Genomic DNA, 17,887 nt, shown 5'->3' with positions numbered 1-17,887 from the left:
TGAGATTTTAACACAACATGAGGCCAAGAACAATATTACAGAAATGTGATGATGTAATAACTTAATGACACAGAATGTTCCTTGAAATGGGTCACAAAAGGAATAAAGCACATTAGTACAATATTGCATATTAACAGTTTAATGTCATTATAATGTTGAATAATGATATAATAACTTGAATTGTTATATTCTTTTCCATGAGTTATCTAAGTAATATTTCTTGATTGTTACATTATCACTAAAAAGTACAATATTTTGCACCCTTTATGAGGTTATAAACTATATACACATATATATATATATATATATATATATATATATATATATATATATATATATATATATATATATATATATATATATATATATATATACATATACACATATACATATATATATATATATATTATATATTATTCATAGCCTTGCAGCTGCTTTGGTCACATACAGGAAGGTGAAATAGCATTTTTTAAAACATGACAAACACATAATAATCACAAATAAGCTTTCAGCACATCAACAATGCATAATAGGAGGTGTAATTGAAGCTCACCAACAAGGACAGACAGCTACAGCCTCCACAAAGAACAACATTGTGACATTTAGACGCTATTCATCGCCTCTCCATTGACAAACCTTCTGTATCCAAGGCCAGTGGAAAATGATGCAACATCTTTTGTGAGAACTATATTTGACCTCTATATAGTGGGAAGAAGTAACAATGAGTCGTCTCAAACTTTATGGTCTTCGTCTGACTTTGGGCTTGTGCAAACTCCAAACATAATGATGGATCGATACAAGTATAGACAACTATCAGTAGGGAATCAGATCTGATGCTTTCTCTACACGACTGTGTGTTGGCTAAGAAAGATGAGACGATGCACCGGAGCAGGAGCCTCCATGAGACTCTAAAATCCTCATCTCTCCATACGAGCATCAACAGAAATGCAAGAGGAGTTTTAGAAACAGAGTTTTCTATTTTTATGGGACATTTTGTTGTAAAATGTCTCCCTCCTGAAAGATTGTCCTATTTCGTCGCCTGGTTCCAGACCTGTGAATCGCCACCCACATGTGCAATTTGTTCAGCAATTCAAATAGGTCTAGCATTGTACCCATTTGATGGCTGTTAGAGGAAACAATCGAGCAATCAGAATATAGTGGGCAGAATAAAAAAGAGGGACGTCATCTTCCTACATCGCTAGTTAGCTTCCTCGCTACATTCGAGCACAATTAGTAAACCTGCTTCTGTACTTGTTTGCAGTAATGTGTATACTGGTATAGACTGGGCAAAAACATGGTTATTGCACAGGAAATGTTTTGTTTCAAATAAGTTGAACATTACACAGGTGTTAGCAGTTAATTTAGTTAAATGTTGACCCTCTTTGTTGCTTCTGTCACCACACAGTGACTGTACCTGACATACTTACTTTTTAGAATGACCTTCATTTTTTTTAAACAGAAAATAAGATACTAAACTCAAACTTGAATTTTTCTTATTTGTTAATTTAATTGTTTTGGCTACCGCAGCTTCTGTGTCAAGTGAAATGTCACATTGGTGGGACTGTCACAGTATGTCACTCCTCACTGCCGACGGCAAAACATAACAGAAAACGGCCACGTAGCAATAAAGCAGATTACATGAACACCTCTAAAGTCTTTACACGGCAGGGGGTGCTTAATGGGACAACGGAGCCTCCATGTTGGGACGTTACGTCCGTTGCACACAACGTGATTGGTTGATGCCTTTATTCGTCTTATGTAAGCTCAGAAAAATGGACCTCATTCCAAAAATAATTAAGCCGCTTTATCAACGCATAATATCCGCATTCTATGTGAAAATACTCATGACGAAAACAACAGTTTGAAAACATGCAAAAATAATCGCACACAAATAACACCCTCAGTGTGTAAAGCCCCTTAGTTGAAGCCAAAGAAGAATTTCTTTTTTGCCATGGTTCTACCATAAAGCCACATCCTATCATATATTTATTTATATGCTGCATTGATGCATTTTCTAAGCTCGTTCTGTAATCAAAACCGCTCATCATACATTTGATCCTTTAAAAGTGACATCAAATGTCAGATTCATCAGTAAATTGGTCTCTTTAAGCTAAAACGTGATGATGTTTCATGTTCATTCTGCTATTCTATTTTGGTCTGTGATTGATCCGATTGAGCAATTCTTATTTTTTGCTTTTTCCCCTTTGCAACAGAGAAACAAGACACTCTGCCGTCCTCTGATTTCCTCGCTTCCAAAGCCTGTAAATAGGCGACTCTCCAGGTTCTATTCTGAATCCAAGCTAATTGTTTGGTATCCATGGAAACAACTCCAAGGGCTTCTACTTGAACTGTAGAAAATATTGGCACAAAACTGCACAATAAAGATGATGAAAGACACAAAGTAACATGGTGCACAACACTGTGTTTCTGGTAACAGTGAAGTGAGGGAGCTGATCAGACCTATCTTCCTCACCTGAAGGAGATATTTAGTTCTCATTGAATGACAGACATGCGGAGGAAAATTTTGCATATTTACGATAAAATCATTGCCACTAAAGCAGCCAACTGCCAATGTGGTGCTCTAAGTAAACGTGACATATTATAACACATGGATGTGTTCACATGGGCTATTGTGAATGTAAATTTATGTCAGGACGAAGTGTGTGGGTGGCAACAGCCTCTAGCTAACTGTGATACAGAGGGAGAGAACGACAGAAAGAGGAAGACTGAGTGGGTGTTGGAGAAACATACTCAACCTTTGGTATATATCTCTCTATTAATACACATTTGGAAACTTTATTTTTTTAATAAATTGAATAAAATCATAACCTTTTTTCACAGGATATATTATTATTTTATAGACATAAAATAGATGCAGTATCAGGACACAATGTGCCATTCCTCAAGCTAAGTGATCACGGTGTAAGCTTCCCTACCGAATGCAAACGGTTAAAACAAAGTAATAACCATGAAATCTCACTGCAGCGATTTATTTACCAAGAGATGCAGATTATTCTGTACACATGACATCTATTGCACCGCTGTCCATCCTGGGAAAGAGATCCCTCCTCAGTCGCTCCCCGAGGTTTCTTCCATCCTAAGTATGTTTTTGGTATAGAGCGAGTTCACACTAGAAAAGTGACAAATTGAAGTGCATTCATTTTGCCGACTTTTTTCCGAGGGGGGACGTATCATTTCGGTCACCCCCGACTAGCAAACTGCTTTAATACCCGGCCCCAAAGGCAAAGATCAGAGACCAAGACAGAAGAGCGGGACTCAAAGAAAAAGTTGCAACTACAAATCCGTCTGCGACTTCAGCACCAAGGACAGCACCATGGATTAGGAGAGAGCACATGTGGCCGCTTTGAGAAAAAGCATTGAAACCAGCATCTTTTTTGGAGCGCTCTGACTTCAGATGGATAATAAAAAGCAAAGGGGCAATGCTAATGTATCATACAACGGTGGTTAAAGTGGTGATATGTTGCCAAGATATTATTATCAAAGAAACAAAACCCATGCGCAGTGGGAGCGCTTTTTGGATGAAGGGCTGGGATATAGCGCTCCCTAGTACCCTGCTAGCGCTTTTCTGCAAAAGATAACCACTATATGGACACATGCTTTAAGCTACTGATATTTCAGAACCATAGATTCTAACTTGCACAAACCTCAGTCAGATAAAGGATCAATAAGTCAGGCAGACTAGACTAACTAAACAACCCCTGTGCCCCTGCACTGTCTATGCTACTAGGGGATGGAGGTTAACAAGGGGGAGTGCATTCCAGGTCAAATCACCTACTGAGTGCACTCAAACCAGACAGTGCACACAAAATGTGTTACATTTTTGAGTGTACTGTTTTCTAAAAACTATTCTCCCAATTTATTCTCCCACAATGCAATGTGCAAAGGAGATGGAGGCGCTGCTAGAAGCAGGGGGAATATTTTTTAATAAATTGTGTGTGGTGGTGAAAGAGCTCCAGGAAGATCTTGGAAACAAACAAACAAAAAGTATTTAATCTTAAAGACACTTTTTTGTGTAAAGTTAGACTGGCAGTGACGAAGTCGCAGTTTGATGGACGTCACTTCCTGTTAGTATAAAGTCTTTGCGAAGATGATTGCGTTTTGTTTTTTTTAATTGCTATAACAGTCAACTATCAGTCAGGGTGTCACCAAAGTGATTATTGAGTTTATCCTGAGGGGGACATTAATGTATGTACAAGATTTCTTGGCAAGACATATTTGGTTTTTTTTAAAGTGACCTCACGGGGGTCCTAGAGGGAAAGTCAGGGGGATCACAAGTCGTTGGGAACCATCATCAAAAGTCCCCACAGTTTCATTAGTTTGGAAGGTTATTTTGAGGTTTGACTGTGTCCCATTAAGTGATGTCATCCAGAGGACACAAACACGACTGAAAAAGAGAAACACATGTCCCAAAGTCCCACAGAGAATACTGATGGGACAGTATGTACTTTAGAAGTCAGGGTGGTAAGTTGTTTTATATAGTACCGTCACTTCTCTAACCGCAGATGAACATAAATGCTTGTATCGTGTATTTAAACACCTAAAATGATGTCACTACATGTATACAATCACTCACTTGTTTGGTTTGGACATCAATTTATGACTGTAATAAACAGCACTATGGCAAATGATGCCAATATTGATGCTTTTACTGAAGCCACTCTGAATCCCAAAAAACAAAAACCCATTTATACTAAGAAATAAAAGCATTTCTGATCATCATTTGCATTTTCATTCATGATATGAATCTGCATTATTTATGCTGTAAATGAAGCGGTGTGCTCCGACAGTTATTTTGTTTGTTTTATGTCACAGGTATGAGACCTCTCCATGATTTCCGTTTTAAAATTCACTGCATCGAGGGTGGGAGCTGAGCCTTTTGAGAAAATTGAATGAGCTTAATTTTATTGAGAGTGTCCACAGTGTTGATGGTGCAGCAGTCCACTTTGTCTTGGAGTGACAGTGTTTCCAGTTACAGATCACATACACAAGATCTCATTATGTCTGGTCTGGAGCCTCTGGTGACTAACAGACAGGCCTGCTGGGGCAGATGTCACATTCATGTCATATGAATGCCTCCTTAATTGCCATATTACGACTAGTAAATACTGTTCAACAACAAAATGGTAATTATGGCTTGAAATGTGCTGTTTTTCTGACAGCTCAAATAATATCCATAACATAAGGTCAAGGTATATTTAATAATTAAATGCTGTTGTGATCAAGCGCACTATTTACCCTACAGCTAAATCTGCCCAACAAGAAACTGTTGTTTAACGTTGAGGAAAATGTTATCAAATGAATGCAAGTTTATTATTTTTGGATAATAATTCATATCCATTTATCACAGCAGTTCAGCCTTTTGCCAGTTTAAAGTTACTAATGTAACAACGTATGTATTCAAAAGGGTCAAACTTTTTATTTGTCTATATAATTCTAAAAAACTGAAAGCATTTTATGATTAGATTTTATTTTAATGTGAATTTAGATGTGATTAATTACTGCTTTAAAAAGATAATAATCAAAAATCAATATGCTGCTGGTCAGAACATCCCCTGTACTAGGATTCTGTCAGATTTCCAGCCCTACCAATAAATTGTTTGGCTGATATTATCGGCTTTAAACAGTTCATCACAGGTAAATGAATATCCACGTATATCGACCAATAAGCAGCCAGAAACTGCAGTACAAAAATACAAGATGTTTGACGGTACTTTTAACTGTAAAATAGCCCGCTCAGGATATTTGATTGCAACGCTTTAAAAAACGTTTTCAGATATCCTTATCAAAAACATAAAACAAATGAATACATCATTATCAATCTCTCAAATATTGATTTCTGCCTCAACACTAGTTGAACACTAGAACTGGCCACATCTTAAAATATAAAGTTTCAATTAACCTAAATTACATTAAGATTTTGTTTTCCAGTTACCCCTAGTAGAGTTTTGACTTTCTGTCCCCAGGTTTTGCGATATCCTCTCACGATGGAGATATTTTATGTGTCTAGTATTTAAAGAGTAACATCTCAACGTAAATGAATCCATTTTTCTTGAATCACACATTTCTGCCCATCTAGACCAAACAAATAAAATAAATCTGTGACATTGTCTTGTACTCCATACACCCAAAGCACATTGATGTCCACTGTGACCATTGCATGCTGCATTTATTTATTTTATATATATATATATATATATATATATATTCAAGCTAAAACAGGGTGTTAAAAGTACTCATTCGCCATAATAAGTACATTAAGTACTTTTAGTATATTTTGATGTGAATACGTTTGTACTAGTACTTAAGTAACATTACATTTCTAAGTACTTCTTTCCACCACATGTGTGCAGAAGGTTACGGCCATTCATCAGCAGCGAGGTGTCCGAACAATCAGCCTGCGTGACTGACAGCCGCGAAACCTTGCTGCATCAACCTAATGGAGATGCCGAGGACACGGACACGTACACTGCTGTCATTAAGAGAATCAGCTACTTGATGCTTTTAAATGCAAGGTGAATAAACATCAGGGCTATTGTTTAACACAGTTAAACTTGAGTCCTATATTTACATTAAAAAGATAATGGCACTAAAAAGTGAATAGCATTCTGTCGGCAAGAAAAGTTGAGCAAGAGAAGTGACAAGTGACGCCGCTGACTCAGAGCCACTGCGGTGCTATGTTTAGAAACAGCACTGTAATCGAGTTAAATGCACAGAAGAGGTAGAGTTGCAGGATTTGAAAGCAGCGGTGGGTGGAGGGGTTGAGGAAGCAGGGGCAGTGTGGGTGTGAGGGAGCCACGGGAAAGAACCTGAGATCGGCTTGATATTTTTGGAGGTGCAGAAAGAAAGTGACTTCCAACATCCTGCAATGTAACCACGATTACTGAAGGCCAACAGACATTTTAAAATGTAAATTATCTTCAAGTGCAGTAAAAGCATAAGACCAGTAACCTGAATAAACAATCTGAAGTTGCTCTCCATCATGTGTGTTTCCTATCTCTCTGCTGATGGTCCCTCTGTCTGTGTGTGTGAGCTAGCCAAGGGGAGTGTGGCCTAGTTACCATAGGAACATGTTCGCAGCTTGCGCACAGCTCTCCATCGAACTACCTTCATTTTTACTACTGTATTTAGAAGCATTATTGCTGTGCTTGTAAATGAGCCATATTAAAATAGAAAATTGTGAAAATGAAATTAAGCAGCATTGTGAAGCTCTCAACACCGACTGTACTGAGATACTTCTGTATCATCTCATCGCAATTCAAAACGAGGTGATTCTCAACTAAGTCAATATGAACTGCCTTTTGTTTGTTTCTTCCCAACACATCAAAACAACACTGCGTAGGTCTTAATGTGTGACATGAAACAACAGCTTTACATGCTGTGCTAACTAACAGAACATTATTTCTCTTCCCGTCCCTGTAGGGAGCAGAAATGGCTGCTTTCATCTGGGGAAGTAAAAAGAGCATAGAGAGGAGGAAGACTCGGAGTGCATCAAGCTGGAGTAAAATGGTAAATGGCGCCATCAAACCTAGAGGATGTCAAAATAAAACTCTGGGAGTGTGACAAAGCAGAGCTCAGAGGGTGAGTGGAGGATTGAGCTGTAAAGAATCCTCAATATATCGAGGTACTTTTGTAAAGGCTTCATAGGGCTGAAAAGAACTGGAAGCCGGAAGCTGGATGGCAGAGGAGAAAGAGCTAAATGTTGCAGCTGAGGCTGGAGTGCATGTTAAAGCATCTACTAAACGTTGGCAACAGTGGTGTCGATGGAAAACAGCAGGTTGAAGGAGGAACATATAAAAACATATACAACAGGGAGAAATCTCACTGGACCACGACAGACTGGAGAGGAGGCTGTGAAAGTGAGGTACAGACAACAGAGAACAGTACACCTCTAAACTGACTCACTTGGGGTTAAAACTCCAGGTCCGCCACAGCAAACCTCCGCTTGACCAACCAACCCAAACTGACTCTGATGCGGCAGCCACGACTTTGAAGATGTGTCCATGCAGCTATATCGCACAGACACAAGTTTTTTTCTTTAGTTTTTAAGATTCATAGATGGATATTTACTCACAACAACAATGACAAGAAAATAAAACATTATTGTGCATGTAAATAAAAGGAAAGTAACATTAATATAAACAAATAGGACCAAAGAAGAAAACAAAATTGGATCATTTTGGTTCAAATCAAACAAACAATACATTTTGGTTTGGAACTAGTTTTTTATCCTGCAGCAGGTGGAATATTTGGGTCTTTGGGGATTCTGGAAAAACCTTAAAAATGTCAGTAAGTGATGTTAAATGACCCTCTGGGTTTTGTCAAAGGTTTTATCTTTCAAGTAAACTGAAGCTGTGTGACTCGAATGCAATGATAATACATGTGAGGTACAATCTGGGGTTACTGCAGAGCCTGTGAACACACTCAAAACGTGTCCATGTCTTGAAAAAGATGTTCTGCCCAAAGAAGTGGTGCAGATTAACCGTCTTAATTTCACTCACCGTAGAAGAGCTGCAGGCCACAGTAAATGATATACTTGTATTACAAGCAACATTCAACTTACCATAGCTGCCCTTTATAACCGTGTAGACTAAATGTCATGATGCTGCTTAACCACAAGCTGTGACTATGATTAATTGATAATCATTGTGTCAGTGTTTAATTCCTTGTTCTGTGATTGGAATCATTTTTAAAAAACACATTAGGAAAATATGACCTAAGTCTAGTGGCCATGTTGGAAGACATTAAGAGGAGGTGAATACAAGGAGATGTTTGTGAGGCAGCTCTGCAAGAGAAAACAGAAGCAGTACGTTGTTAGACTGTGTAGAGAGAGAACAGAGGCTCAGGATGGAGAAGAACCACCAGAGGGGTAAAAATATCTTGTGTTTCCTCTGTTGGGTTGCTCCAAAAAAATGAGGATGGCAAAGAAATTCATGGCCTGAGGCAAATGAAAACAATTTGAGAAGATTGCAGGACAGGAGCTCGCTGACAGGAGTACCTACTTTGTTTTAGAAAACATTCTCACAAACAGACTGACAAAGCCTTTCTGTCCTTGGCAGCGAGAGAAAGCCCCCTCCATGCGTCGCATTGAAGATGGCTGAAGAGCAGCAGAATTATGACGGAAACTTGGTGTTGGAGTAGATTCAGCTCTTTGCCGGCTGTCAGGCTCCCAGCTGACAACTGTGGCAGAGAGGCAAGGAGTCCAGATTCTCAACTGTCCACGAGGAACAGAGAAAGATTAATAGATGTCCATGACACCCGCCTCGCTATTACAGCTAAACTAAGAAAATGATTCCATGAGGAGATGTATGAGATGGTTCACATCTTATAGGCATTTCACACGGAGGAGGACGAGGAAATCCTGCGAGGGGCAATGAGTCAGAGTGAGCCGGACTTATCTCGTTCTATCAAGTGTGCAGCCTCAGACATTTCATTAACTGAAGCTCTTCTCTCTCTCCACTGCATTATGGGTTTTGTTTAGCTGTATTCAAGAGCCCACACTGCAATATAATGGGCTGTAAAGATAGTGGCCTCAAATCATATCTGTGCTAAATTACAGACTGTTCAAACATCAAGCACATCTGTTCGTGCCAGCTGAGATGGAGGGAAACTGTGACAGCAGAAGACTTCACACAAGTATCAAGTACACACACAGACCTCAGTGCTATGTCCAGTGAAAGTGGGACACTTTTGGGCAAATGTTGTCAACTAATTTGAGAAAGCTTAAATAACCCTGCAAAATCCAATTTGGTCATTTCGACTTCATTCTGACTAAACGTAGAACTGACGTATATTACCATAGCAACGGTCGAAGCTTTGAAGCATTCGGGTCAGCCCTTAATATCTCATTTGGATATCGCAGCTCTCCCCTGTAGACTGTGCAGGAGTTAGATGTGCAGAGATAGCTCATTTACAAACTACAGGTATCAATGAAATCATTGCGAAATGATAAGAAAGTCTGGTTGAAGCTAACGGACAATAATTCAGGTCCTAACACTGATGTCACCTTTAGAGGGGGAGGGTGCAGGGCCCTTATTGAAAATTCTCTTGGAAATAAATTATATGAATAAATAATATTCTTCTCAGTGTGGGGCACCAGGTGTCACATGCTGCATTTTGCAGTATGGCATTACAGGTAATGTGATATCCAATATTACGTGTACAAAATGCATTTTGGGGCAGTGACACTTGAAGCAGTTTTGTGTATTATGCATGTATTATTATCATATTATGTCATGTATTATAGGCTACTAGTGTCATAATATCCTCCATTTTTACATAATTTAAAAAAGAAGTTCCAATATTGTGCGACTGTAGTACTCTACTTGTCTTTGCAAATTGCCCCCCCAGGGACAAATACAGTGTTTTAAATTGAATTTGGATTAACTTTTAATAATCAAATTCATAGCACTTGTGTGTTTTCAAATGCCAGAAAATTACATTAATTGACTAAAACCTACATTGAGTGGCACAAAATTGTCTTGTATGTACTATGCTAATTTAGCATGCGATACTTAAGGCCTCATATCCTTCAAAGAACATGGTGCATAATCAGAACTTCCACTGTACGTGGAAACGCTCCATAAATTGTATTATCAAACATCCATCAGCAAATGCTGAAGGACCTTTCAGTACGACAAGAGAACCCAACGGTGGCTCATTTTGCTTTTGTGCCAGATTTCTAGTAGAATATCTCCAAAATAAACGGGTAAAATGATTCCTAAAACATTGTGCAATGAAAACACATGAAATACTTATGAGACAAACCTTAAATGTTCCTGTGTGCTGATGTCCCACTCGGGTTGTAACAGTATACCGGTATCGAGGTATACCGCTGTCTTAAAATTGACGGTTATCATACCGTGTACATTTGCTTATCTACGATATTGAAAACAAATGACATAAGTGAGTGTGTGAGTTAAAGGTACAGACAGGAGCACCGCCTTACGTTAATTGTTAATAATCAAAAAATAAAAATGTATTTAAAAGCTCACAGCTGATGTTATCTTTTATTTAGTAGTTGATTTAACGTGTCAACTAACATGCTTAAGTTATATAGTTACATGCTTATTTATCAGGTTTATAATTATGTTTATTATTATAATTATGTTCTCAATGCTTTAAAGGTCACTGTCACTGATACCGTGATATTTTCTGCGATGATCGTAGAGTGAAGAAAATCATGTCCCACTTTAGCTGAACTCATCACTGTGTCATTCTGCCTTCAATGCATCACCTTAAAAACAGGCTGAGCCAGACCCTGAACCCAGACACCTCAGCAACGCCGGTGAGTACTAACAGCTGGTTTAGACCCTGCTGCCTGTACAGAACGATATTCGGGGTGTAGGGTGGACGACCGGCTTCACCACCTCGATTAGTGAGCCTCTCCAGGCCAGCTGTCACTAACATTTGCTGAACACTTCACTGCGAGATGGGGTAGATATACATCTATATGTCACTTTACTTTCTGCCCATATGTGTACAACACTTACCCAAAAACACAGGACTTCCTGGTGAAGAAATCTTGAAAGCTTAGTTACATCTGTGGTTGCAGACAGAATCCGGTAGGTTTCCAGGGCACTTGGGAAGGGGCTGAGGTTCCAGGTGTACTTGCTTTATGGGACAAAGGTAGAATCAGTTCATGCAGACCTGAGAGGCTGTTTCCAAATAAAAGGCCAGTGTTGTGCTCTTTGAGAGATAGCTGTATTTCAATCATGAGGGCCAATTTGATGTGTGGGCAGCTCCTCCTGTTCTCACCTATGCTGCAGTGTGTCCATACATGCCTTTTGTCAAGCGTGAAGGCTCTTGAGGAAAACGTGAAGCCGGCTGTCACAGGGGGTCCCGTCACCTTCAGCTCAGTCCATCACTGAAGCCAAAGCTTGCCCATCAGCAGTGGCTCTGTTGTGCAGCTCAGCAGCTCTCCTCTGCTTCTCCTCCCTCTCTTCTTCCTCTGCTCCCTGTCCTCCAACTCTAGTGCAATCCAGGAACTGAGATGTGATCCCAATGCAGCTTCCTCGGTAATATGGAGAATCTCTTCTGAGGACGGTTTTTGTCATCTTAATTGTTTGTTCTGGGCACATGTGACTTCAAACAGCCCCTGCGTCGCTTTATTGTGTGGGAATAATGCGAAGTCCTATTAACGCGTTTGGTGTAACGATCCACAGAGCCAATTAGTTCAACATTTATCACTTATATATTCATTTAAAATACTCTACAGAGTGTTACGACACGACACGGGTTCTGCATGGTTACTACTGCACGCTGCACATGACTCACGCCGATATTAAAATGAGAATTATTATCAAGGTGATGCTTGCGAGCTATGACAACTCCGAGCAGCACACATACACACCTACTGCACACTGCGCGCACTAAAACCACAAAAAAACAAAAAACATCCCAGAGGTATTTACAGGTGAAATCCCGATGATGTGCAGCAGCCTCTCAACAAAATCTGATTCATGCACATTTTTTGACGTGCTCCTTGTTTCTAGCTCGGGTGATTTAATCTTGGAAAGCGGCTGAGGTTCACCCTGCGTGGCATAACGACGTCCCCATAATCCAGAAATTCACAACGAGGGGGAATCCGGTGCTTAATTGACGCCGCGTCCTTTGCACTCTTGCAGTCCGTCACACCTAATTTTGATTTAACGGCAGTGCGTGTAAAAAAAAAAAGGTGGTCGGTAAACGGAGAAGTCTCTCCCTCGAGGGCGGAGATAGTGCGTAAGATAGGCAGAAACAGAAACCAACGCCTCCAAAGGCAGATCGAGTCCGCCCTGCGCTTGTACCTTCTCTGGAGTTTGTAACGAAAATGAAACGAAACGATGACGACCGGCCGCCCACTGCGCCGAATAATTACGAGGGGAAAGAGGTTAGGGTGTATAATAAAGTTAATTTGAGTTACCTCTTGAATATGTCGAGTGGGCTTAATGTCTCACACATAAAGTAGGACTGCTGCACTTTTAATAATAGTTCATAAGTTTGCACACTCGAAACATTTCCACAAACTTATTTTTAGATTGTTTTTATAGCTTTAGGAACCTTCAGAGCATAAAAGTAATATTTCATGTAAACAACGTTTTAATAAGACAGTGCTCTCAGCAGCTGCACAGTGCATATGGGAACCAAATGGGAAAATGGATAGACAAAAACATTTTATTCTTTGACAGCTGGTCATTGGCACTACATATTTCTGATAACAAGATCCCCAGGGCCCCAAAAAAACAGGAGCACTGTGTAGAAGTTGCTTTGTGGTAACTTAATTGTGTTTTTCAATATAATATGTACTACTATAAAGCACAACCGGCGTGATAAGGGACCTAGCTTTCGTGCCCAATCCAAGAGCATCAAAATCTAGTTTTAAGATCTTTATTATTTCGGAACATATACTTACATGATGCATATTCCTAAATTAATATGTAACATTTTTGCACAGGAATAATGCCCTTAGCATGCTAATCTGGCCATGGATAGATGTAGCATACGGGCTACTCAAATTCATCCAAATCAGCATCAGAAACAAATTAAAGGACAGTTCAGTTTTTTATTGTTATTGTGAATTATTTTGGCCATAATAACGGCATAGTGGTGGACTACAGCACCTTGCTGACCTCATTCAAATGAATGAGGGGTGTTTTAAAGCCACTTTAGTCCCTGTATGCATCGCGGTCCAAAAACACTGGATCCTACGTTTCCCATAATGCAACTCAATAGCATCCTAATTTAAACTTCCCCCATCTGGTAAATGCCTGTCTTTCAAACTGTCTTTTATGTCTTTCAAAAATATCAGTTGTCTGATGACACCACCAGGGTTGGTTTCTCAAACTTTGGAAAGCTTGCACCAAAGTATGACAACTGTAGTCCTCCAGGTATCTTCCAAAGTTACAGTGTTTAGTATTAAATTACCTATTAGCGTCAGCCTGGATTTTAGAGAACATTTTTGCACAGGAGGAAGACGCTTCACATATGTTTATATACATATCTATGGAGGAGGAATAGTGATACAAACCAATATCTCTTCCAATGCACATATGTGCATGTGGCCTACTTGAACAGCATTAGATCCTATCCTTTATGGTACTCAGTAATGTTTTTTTTAGCCCATACACAGGAGAAGTCAAAGTCAGTGTGACTCATTTGTATATTAATAGTCTGTTATCACTTTTATTGCTGTCACTGAAAAACAAAAAGCCAGACAGTCCAACAAACACTGTCCATAGAGGTTCAGAAAAGTGGAGGCACCAGCAATTGTTCTGCTTTAAAGCATTTTTATTTTGATATCTGCTATGTAAACATGTTACATAAATGTGTATTGCTAATTGTTGAATCCTGAATTTGTCATAGATCATTTCGTGGGCATATATAAAGACAGTGTTACATAAATCCTTTTAAAAGGAAGTGTAACCCGGTTATTTTTCTGTTTCTATATCACAAACATGAGGCTGGTGGATATAAAATGGTTAGAAGACTGAGAAGTGAGTAACGATAACCTTTTTCCCTAAATGGTAATAATCCTCTAAATTAATCATTAAAAGTCAGATCTCTTATAAAAAAAAACACAGACAAACCATGCATTAAAACAGAAAACAGATTAACATGTTTGTTTTCACAGTCGTGTTTATAGACATGGTCGTAAACTAGAGTCACTGAAATAATCTTTTGCATTTTCTTTTATCTTCCTGATATTAATTGGAGGTTTTTACTATGATCAACTAAGACAAGTTTAGGAAGCAGGAAAATATTTGATGGGGAGACGCAAACCTCAGTGATGTTACTGAATGTCAAAGACTAGCTTTGGACCAGTGGGCAAAGGGCAAAATTGACCCCAATTTCAAGGATTTTGTCCCATAAAACACAATCAAGGGAGCACAAATTTAGTTATCGTGTATATCGATATGCCTCCGGGACAAAAAAACACCTAAAATTGCCCCATGAGAAAAAGAAAAGAAAAAAATGTTCCTGCTTGGGACACTGGACAGCACATTCAGTCCTTAAAAATACACCAAAACTGGAAATGAAACATCCCTTCTCAACCCTCACTCACACAGAAACACATGCATCTCCATGGCAACTGATAAAAGAATAGCTGGTCTGCAAAAAGAAGCGATTGACAAAGCATATACAAGAACTTGGACGGTCAGCAAGAAACAAATTTATGGAATAAAGGAAAATGCAGGGAGGAATTGAGCGATCTAAGCAGAACAACAGAGGCTGTCAGTCATAGAATATGAAGAAGATGCTAAATGAACGTAGCGATAATGTCTAAAAACTTGCATAATATGATACTCATGTAAACCTTTTGAATCCACAAAGATTAGACGCTTTCAACCCAATTTAACTTTCTGTTTCTTGCTTTTTTTGGGGGGGGGGGGGCTTAATGACAGGTAATAAATTGAACGCGAGTGTGTTTCAAAATGAAAATTTGACTCGATGCAAATCCTGCAGAATCCAAACCGAGCAGAAAACATTTGAGTGAATATGAAGGAATGAAAGTTGCGCGGCTGTTGCACATAGCAAAACAGAGAGGGTGGGCAACAGAAGAGGGGAGAGGACAAGGGAAGGAGTACAGCACAGTACACCACCTACACTCGTCTCCATGGCAACTACCACACTAGAACGAGTGATAATGCAGTTCCCTCTCTTCCGTTTCTGAAAACTGTTCAATTGGTACCATATGCACTGTGCAGTATGTGGGAGACAAAGCTTTCAGTGTTCTGTTTCACATGACATGAGGAATGCTTTCAATGTAATGCTTCTAAAACACTACTGGCTAAATATCTTTGATTGCATACGTTACATCCGTCTATCCACCAGAGACGTTAGCTTAAGCCTGACACTGAATTCATCATCGTCGCTTTAAGGGATAACTTGTTATTTTTGAATTAATGTGTTGTTGTTTTTTTTCATTCTTCGCCAGAGCAAGTGGCACAGTGTGTGGGCAGCAGTTGCTTTCAAAGTATTGAGGTTGATAGAATTAAAAAGGCATGATAAAATAAATAAATGCCTGCTGGTACAAATTGACACCATTACAATTCAAATCCTTTAGACATGGCTTTGTGCAACATGTTCTTTGAGATCTGAAAAGTGTAGATGCCACTGCGCTGAATACATTTTCATTTACAGTGGAAGACTGTGACAACAACGTGTGCATACAATGAGTGCTAAATGATATATCTTATCCGTAAAAAGGCTGGTAGATTATTTCCGATGATGTGTCTTTGCTACACCCACCACTCCTTTTTTTAGCTATATCCTTCCACGGGCCTTTCATCCTATTCTGGATTCATTTTGTTGTCTTAAAACTGCTCGTTTAGCTGCCAAAGCAGCACAACATGCTGCTGTTAGCATAACTAATACTTTCTTATTCTGCTAGCAAAAAAAAAAAAAAAAGAATCAATTTGTGGTGTTTGGTCACATCAGTCTGAGGGGGGGGGGGGGGGTTTCTTTGTCTGGTCTTCTTGTTTTTCGATGGTAATTTGTTTGGCAGACGTGATTAATACAAAAATACAACCAGTCTGTCACTCTCAGCTCTCAGAGCAAGTCAGGTCGGGTGTCGGACGGCCCACCAGGAAAGCTTCCAGATGGCCGATCCGCCTCTGCTCTTCACTTCACCACCATTGTTTGTATCATGACGGAGACCATCTGACTGCCTGAAAGGTGACGGTAGATTTAATCTTTGTCCCTGATGTCAATTGAGCAGCCTGGTGTGTCACAGGAACATTGGCCTCACCACTGGAGGTACAGCACTCACTGTGACACTTATGACATAAGATCAATGATCATATCTATGTGAAAGCCTGATGTATAAAGGATTATCAACGTATTCCTTTTAGTAGATACGTGTCATAACTAATAGCACTTTTGTTTCACCTACTACACTCGTGCAAAGTGGATTTTAAAAGGCCCTCATTGACAGTGTGCTGTACTTCATACCATTCAAAACCAAGCGTAATTAATTTGAGAGAGGATTGTGTCACGGAAGATACAACTCTTACGTAGACTGCAACTTACGATTTTCATTAGCAAATTATTTTCTTGATGAATCTATTAGTGTGCAAAATGTCAAAAATAAAGAAAATCACGTTTTGTACGACGAGCAGTCCCAAAAACCAAAAGATATTCAGTTTACAATAAAATCAAATACAGAAAAGCAGCTCATCTTCACAATTGACAAGTTTGAAGCAGGGAACAGTTGGTGTTTTGGCATTAAAATGATTCATACAATCAATTATCGAAAGAATCTCCATATTTTTTGCACCAATTGTTTAGTCTATAAAAAACAGAAAATAGTGGAAACATGGCAATGAAAATTCTCTAGAACGCAATTTGTTTTTCTCATTAAAACTTCTGAAAGATAAAGTAAATCAGCTGAAACCAAATCTGTTTTTATTTTATCTTGCTTGAAAAATTATATTTCAAGCAAAAATGTAAAGTTCCAGTTTTTTCAATATACAAATCGATCAATCAATTAATCGTTTCGCCTCTAAATCTATTTATTGTAAATGTTATGGTTTTACTTTAAGTTCCTTTCTCTATCAGATACTTCATCAAGCAACGAAAACACCCAAGTTTACAGGATATTTGAAACGAGTGCACTAGGAGAGGTCAGGGGGTTCTACACGAGATCATTCAAAATGTATTTTCCTTTTTTTTGTTCCCAATCAAAAGACCAGTTAACAGGTAAAGAAGACGAAATGAAGCCCGAGCTTTGTAGCGTAAGCAGCCAGGCTACGACACAGAACAAAGACATGGTTGACTGGTAAGCGAGATGCTCTGCTCAACATCATCAGGACATTACAGGAACAGCAGGAGAAAATCCGCTTGAGTGCAACATGATCCTTTTGGCAGTAACATCAAATTTGAATTTTGG

The 17,887-nt window shown here is 39.1% G+C and overlaps 1 protein-coding gene across 1 annotated transcript in view; it reads right to left on the bottom strand.

The window, feature by feature from the left end:
• Positions 1-12,642, bottom strand: part of LOC115015542 (ras/Rap GTPase-activating protein SynGAP-like) — a 40,364-nt gene extending 27,722 nt beyond the window's left edge. Inside the window, exons 1-3 of the mRNA XM_029442946.1 lie at positions 11,776-12,642; positions 11,511-11,631; positions 7,924-8,027 (exon numbers count right to left, since the gene is read on the bottom strand). Coding sequence (XP_029298806.1) covers positions 7,924-8,023 — 100 coding nt within the window. The 5' untranslated portion in view covers positions 8,024-8,027; positions 11,511-11,631; positions 11,776-12,642. The remainder of the gene's footprint in view (positions 1-7,923; positions 8,028-11,510; positions 11,632-11,775) is intronic.
• Between the last annotated feature and the right edge of the window lie 5,245 nt (positions 12,643-17,887).

The sequence above is a fragment of the Cottoperca gobio genome, chromosome 11 (genome assembly GCF_900634415.1).
Source record: "Cottoperca gobio chromosome 11, fCotGob3.1, whole genome shotgun sequence".
In the NCBI taxonomy this organism is placed as follows: Eukaryota; Metazoa; Chordata; class Actinopteri; order Perciformes; family Bovichtidae; genus Cottoperca; species Cottoperca gobio.
Note: the sequence above shows the minus strand (reverse complement) of the source record. Positions and strands in the feature narration are given on the sequence as shown.